Genomic DNA, 6,548 nt, shown 5'->3' with positions numbered 1-6,548 from the left:
TTGTGAGACAGCCTGGAATCGAACCAGGGTCTGTAGTGACACCTATAGCACTGACATGCAGTGCCTTAGACCACTGCGCCACTCGCGAGCCCCTTAGTTGACTTGGTTTCCTTGGTGTCCTGTAAAGCAGTGTGTATTGTTACCTGTTGTGTGTTGTTGGCCGTGTAGGGCAGCATGGTGGACACATGGAACATCACCTCATAGTCCTGGTAGTGTGTGTAGAGGGACTGGGTCCCTGTTGAGTCCGCTGTACACACACACACACACACAGAGAAAGGTTTACACACGTCGCTCTCAGCCTAGTAGTCAACAGAGTGAGAGACAGTCTCCAGACAGTTAAATACAGACCAAACTCTCAGTACACTGTGGTCTGACTCTAGGGTGCTGAGATTACACAGTGATGGACAGTATTAAGATGGAGGACAAACACAGAGACTATACGACCTCCCCCAATACTGCTACGATTACACAGTATTAGATAGTGTTAATCTTATGCGTTCCCTGGCAAATAATGCCCCCTAGATAGTGTGTGTCTCCAGACAGGGTGAGCTATATCCAGCCTATAGATAATGTCTTGATAGTGTGATAATGACTGTACAAGTGTTCTATCTTAATTTGTCCAGTTTCTCACAGCAGGAAAATTAATCCTGCAGAAACAGGAAATGTGAATTATTATGTGGATTATAATTAATGGAAAAATATTTTGCGCAGGAAAATTCCCTTCAACACCAGTGATCAAATTAAGAGAGCAGATCTGTATGTGCAATGCTCACTCTTGGTGTCCAACTGAGCTCGGTACTTCTCCCAGCCTTTCAGATTCACCCGCTCCCCCAGCAGATCCAGGAACTCCTCGAAGGCCGGCCCCGAGCTCTCGTTGTTATACATGTCCTCCTCAGAGCTCTGGCCTGCACGGCAGTACATCACCCCCACCTTCCTCTGGAAGTTCAGCTGGGGAGAGGGAGGGAGAGGGGGAGAGGGAGAGGGGGAGAGAGGGAGAAGGAGGGAGAGGGAGAGAGGGAGAAGGAGGGAGAGGGAGAGAGGGAGAGGGAGAGAGGGAGAAGGAGAGGGAGAGAGGGAGAGAGGGAGAAGGAGGGGGGAGGGGAGAAGGAGAGGGAGGGAGGGGGAGAGGGAGAGAGGGAGGGGGAGAGAGGGAGAGGGAGAGAGGGAGAGAGGGAGAGAGGGAGAGAGGGAGAGAGGGAGAAGGAGAGGGGGAGAGGGAGAGGGGGAGAGGGAGAAGGAGAAGGAGAGGGGGAGAGGGAGAAGGAGAGGGAGGGGGAGAGAAGGAGAGGGAGAGAGGGAGAGAGGGGGAGAAGGAGAGGGAGAAGGAGAAGGAGAGGGAGGGGGAGAGGGAGAGAGGGAGAGAGGGAGAGGGGGGGGGAAGAGATAATTTGTAATTAAATCTTACCTGTTCATCAAACCGTAGGAGGTTTACATCTAACAGAGTATCCTGAGCAGTGGAGGCTGCTGAGGGAGGACAGCTCATAATAATGTCTGGGATGCAGTAAATGGAATGGCATCAAACACATGGAAACCATGTGGTTGACTCCATTCTAGCCATTATTATGAGCTGTCCTCCCCTCAGCAGCCTCCATTGATCCTGATGGATCTGACCTTTTTTGGGCCAGGCCATGCAGAGTGACAGAACACTGAGTGGTCAACCCAGCACAGTTAGCGTTACTAACCATGAACATTTCATCCAGTATGTTTAGGATGAATCTCTGAATGACAAATAATAGACCATGAATTGAAATTGCAATGTCCTTATCCATTTCTATTAAATATATATATATGTACAATTTATTATTATTTTTCCCCACTTTTTTCCCCAATAGCCTAGTGGTTGGAGCGTTGGGCCAGTAACCAAAAGGTTGCTGGATCGACTCCCCGAGCTGACAAGGTAAGGATCTGTCGTTCTGCCCCTGAGCAAGGCATTTAACCCAGTGTTCCCTGGGCACCAAAGACATGGATGTCGATTATGGAAAGGAAAGAAGAGAATACCTAGTAGGTTGTACAACTGAATGCATTCAACCAAACCCCTCTGAATCAGAGAGGTGAGGGGGGCTGCCTTAATACACATCCACCTCTTCGGCGCCTCGGGAACAGCAGGTTAACTGCCTTGCTCAGGGGCAGAACAACAGATTTGATCCAGCTACCTTTTGGTTACTGGCCCAACACGCTAACCACTAGGCTACCTGGCTCTAACCACTAGGCTACCTGGCTCTAACCACTAGGCTACCTGGCTCTAACCACTAGGCTACCTGGCTCTAACCACTAGGCTACCTGGCTCTAACCACTAGGCTACCTGGCTCTAACCACTAGGCTACCTGGCTCTAACCACTAGGCTACCTGGCTCTAACCACTAGGCTACCTGCAGTCAACCCTCTGCACCGCTCTGTTTCAGAGGGGTTGGGTTAAATGCAGAGGACAAATTTCAGTTGAATGCATTCAGTTGTACAACTGACTACCTTTCCCAATTTTTAAAAATCTTATCTCATTGATGCAACTCCCCATCTGGCTCGGGAGAGGCGAAGGTGGAGTCACATCCTCACGAAACATGCCAGCATAACCACACTCCTTAACACCCTCCAGCTTAACCCGGAAGCCAGCCGCACCAATTCGTCGGAGGAAACACCGTTCAATTGGCAACCGGAGTCAGTCTGCAGGGACCCAGCCCACCATAAGAGTCGCTAGAGTGCGATGAGCCAAGTAAAGCCTCACCGGCCAAACCCTCTCCTAACCCGGACGATACTGGGCCAATTGTGCGCCATCCTATGGGATTCCCAGCCATGGACGGTTATGGCACAGCCCCGGAAATGAACCCAGGTCTGTTGTAACGCCTCTAGCGATGCAGTGCCTTAGACCGCTGAGCCACCCGGGAGGCCCATTTCTATTAATTCTAATAATCTATCTATATATTCCATTTCTATGCCACTGGCAGTATGGCTGTGGCAGTGTAAGCAGCAGCACCATGGGTGGGACCTACTCACCCCTTGTTCGTCCAGCTTGAGCAGGGTGTCTCGGACCTTGGGTGAGGTGGAGGCCAGGCGCAGGCAGTGGAGGTTGAGCTCTGGGATGATGAACTCCAGGAGCCTCTTGGGAGACAGGCCTCGGGGGGTGGTGTGGCGGGCCGCTGAGGGCACGGACTCCTCCAGGATGGAGCCTCGCAGAGTCTTCAGCTGGGAGGAAGAGAAAGGCAGGAGGAGTGTGAGTGACTGAAATGGATGAGTGACTTCGTAATGCCATAATGTGTCAGTCTGGGTTTGTGTATGAGTGAATGCCAGTATGTTTTCATAAAAGGACCAGTAAGTCTGTCAATACTGTCTACTCTTTTTGACCACGAGTCTGCGGTGTAGACTGACCTCAGTGGTTCTGAAGATGATCCTGTAGTTATACTGAGCTCCACTGGACCCCTCCTTCTCCTCTCTACGGAAGCTGATGGCCACTGGACCAAGGCGGTCATCCATGCCAAAGAAGTTCTGATGATCTGAGGAGTGAAAAGAGTGTTTTTACACATCTATAACAGGTTTCCTTATAACACTGTTGTTGACTAACACTATTAATTCAAGAAAAGCAAACAACCTCTCTCACACACACCTACACAGCACTCACCTTTCATGTAGAAGTATTTGCGGTAGTAGTGGGCTCCCAGGTCTGCGTGTTCTATGAAATAGTTGCTCTTGCCCTGCTGTTGGATGTGGCTCTCTCTGGGTTCCTCCAGTACTGAGACAGCATCGTTGGGGTTCCTCAGGCTTAGCCACAGACCCCCTCTGCCATGCGTATTCCCCAGGCCCGCCCGCTCCTCACCCCCCATCTCATTGCGGAAGTGGGGGCAGCTGAGCAGCAGCTCGTTGTCGATGCCATCTCCTTCGTCCAGGGAGGGGTCCTCCACAGCCCCCCCAACACCGCCCCCGCTCTGCGAGGGCGTGGATTGGGTGAGGGGACGCATCGTTGAGGCAGCCGATGCCCCTGAGGTGATGTTCTTTTTGCGGCCGATGCTGTCTCGGTTGCTGGCCGCCTCTGTGAGGTCAAACAAAATGCTCTGGACATCATAGTGGGCAACATTCCTGACCCAGGCTCCTCCACCCAGGTTGTCATAAGGACCTGGTTGGGGGACCTGTGGAGAAGAGGGCTTGGCCTTCTTGCTCAGCCCCTCAGGCTTTGGGGGCTTGGCTGGTTTTGGGGTGTCTCCTGCGGGGGTGGACAGAGCCCTGAAGAAGCCGTCAGGCTCTGGGGGGGTTCCCTGCAGGCCCAGCAGCAGAAAGGGGTCTTTGAAGCGGAGGGCGTTGGGGCTCAGAACGCCTTGGTCCTCTGCACTCGGGTCCTGTATTCCTGACAGACCTATCTGTCTCTCCAGTGAGGAGAGGCTTCCATACTCCCTGTGCAGCACCACCCCTGAGTCCTCCTGGGCCCCGGCACCTGCCTTCTCCCCCACCGCCCGTGTTGCCTTCCCTCCCGCCTTACCAGAGGAGTCCAGGTCTCCCAGCGTCACGTCACTGTTGCTTCTCTGCATGATGTGTCCTCGGCCCACTGACCTCAGGTTCAGACCCACACAGCTCGGAGTAGTAAGACTCTCCCCATCTGTTCCATCCCTCCTCGGGGGCCACTCCCCTGCCACCACCCGCGCCCTTACCCCACCCTCCCGCTTAGAGTCAAAGTTGACCGTTGTCAGAGGGGGTCGTGGCCTCTGCCGGCAAAACTTGCGTAGAAAGAGGTCGTCAGACTGCATGGTGCCTCAGACTCCGACTCCAACTATCTCTCCTCACTGTGTCAAGCCTGATGAGTAAGAGGACTACACGTGGTCTTCATCCACATTCAATAACAAAATGCAAAGGACTATTAGATGACTGTATCAGATACAATAATATGTTTTAGGTCTGGAAAACGTACACCCATTCCAAGTTCCTTTAGGACGTCCTCCAGCTTTGGCTTTGCAGATGACTACTATTCTGGTGTGCCTCAGTCGTGGTGTGGTCCAGTCGTAGTGGGGTCCAGTCGTGGTGGGGTCCAGTCGTGGTGGGGTCCAGTCGTAGTGGGGTCCAGTCGTGGTGGGGTCCAGTCGTGGTGGGGTCCAGTCGTAGTGGGGTCCAGTCGTAGTGGGGTCCAGTCGTGGTGTGGTCCAGTCGTGGTGTGGTCCAGTCGTGGTGGGGTCCAGTCGTAGTGTGGTCCAGTCGTAGTGTGGTCCAGTCGTGGTTTGGTCCAGCTCTCTGTCCTCTGGGTTGGGGAGGATTTGCGTGTGTGTTGGCCTCTCTGATCTGTCATCCATCAGCTCCCACCCCTCAGCACCTGCTTGCTTCTCTTTGGTCTCTTCCACTGGACACCTGTACACAGCGACAAAGCGACGGTCATTTTTAAGTATGGTTTTGACCGCAGACACCCATCTTGGCTTGACACTGCTATTATGCTTCCTGATACCTCAGATTTCATTCAACGGTTGCAAAGCAAACAGTAGACCAGTGTTTTAGCCCCTTTGGCCAAAATATTACCATGCATTTATTTTCAACAATGAAGTGTAGAAACGTGAATAGGAAAACCAGAAGCTCTGACGTGTGTTGTATTTTTCAGTAGCGTTTCACCTCTGAATACTTGCATTATAATTTTTTTGCTTTCCAAAAATAGCTGCCAAGCAAGTCATATGGCCCACCACATCCACAGACAATCTGAACCCTGGGCTGGAGGAGGGGGCCTTCCTGTCCTAAGACAATTTAAGAATACAATCAGAACATGTAGAGAAGCATGTTTAGTTAAAAATAATAATAATAATAAACAGGATATTAGACATCTCAAGAGCTATGCTTCAATATGCAGAAAAATAAAGATGTTGTTGTTGTTTTTTACATAGAATTATGCATAATGACTATGGCTCTAGGTTGCAGGAAAAAGCTGTTTCAGAATTTACTCTGGACCACCCCCCAGCCATCCTTGTACTTTGTGCCCCCTCAAATTCTTGCGGTGCATGACGCCCTGAATACAATAGTCATACACCTAACAATGCTGGCCAGCCTGCCAACAGAATAAGATCTCTCTCTCTCTCTATTTCTGTCTGTATGTCTGTCTGTCTCTCTCCCTTTCATGCTCTCAGTCTGTCCTCTAATGCCTCTCTGTCTGTCTCTCACCTTCTCTCTCTGTCTGTCAAATGTACCGGCTCGTAAATAAAGCATCCTCCATTCAGGCTGCAAAGGCAAGATCTTCAAATGGCGAGCCGCCGCAAAAGAAACGGGGAAAATATGTGCACTATGTGTCTCTCAATATATGTCTCTTTATAAAACACAATTTTTCACCACCATTTTCGGATTTTCGGACAATTTAGGATGTTGCACACCGCGTTCAGTCAAGGGAGGGGGATAAGCCTAGCCGTTGGGCCAGTAACTGAAAGCCCAGAACCAATTCGAATCAGTGAAACATCTGTCGATGTGCCCTTGAGCAAGGCACATAAGAGCGTCTGCTAAATGACTAAAATGTAATGTAAATGTAATTATAGCTAGTTAAGGCGGGAAATTATGCCTTTTCAGCCTGAATAGTGGATGGGGGACACCAGTGTATTACCGGGA

The 6,548-nt window shown here is 51.1% G+C and overlaps 1 protein-coding gene across 6 annotated transcripts in view; it reads right to left on the bottom strand.

The window, feature by feature from the left end:
• LOC124007393 (signal-induced proliferation-associated protein 1-like) overlaps window positions 1–6,548 on the bottom strand; it is a 46,479-nt gene that overhangs the window by 18,488 nt on the left and 21,443 nt on the right. For all 6 annotated transcript variants that reach the window (XR_006833919.1, XM_046317905.1, XM_046317908.1 and 3 more), the window contains exons 2-6: window positions 3,610–5,318; window positions 3,360–3,484; window positions 2,988–3,176; window positions 774–948; window positions 144–247 (exon numbers count right to left, since the gene is read on the bottom strand). Coding sequence is in view for 5 of the 6 variants with exons in the window: in XM_046317905.1 (XP_046173861.1) it covers window positions 144–247; window positions 774–948; window positions 2,988–3,176; window positions 3,360–3,484; window positions 3,610–4,726 (1,710 nt within the window). In the remaining variant the exon portion in view is untranslated. The remainder of the gene's footprint in view (window positions 1–143; window positions 248–773; window positions 949–2,987; window positions 3,177–3,359; window positions 3,485–3,609; window positions 5,319–6,548) is intronic.

This window comes from Oncorhynchus gorbuscha, linkage group LG20 (assembly GCF_021184085.1).
Source record: "Oncorhynchus gorbuscha isolate QuinsamMale2020 ecotype Even-year linkage group LG20, OgorEven_v1.0, whole genome shotgun sequence".
NCBI classification, from domain to species: Eukaryota; Metazoa; Chordata; class Actinopteri; order Salmoniformes; family Salmonidae; genus Oncorhynchus; species Oncorhynchus gorbuscha.
This window is presented reverse-complemented; position numbering and strand designations above follow the sequence as displayed.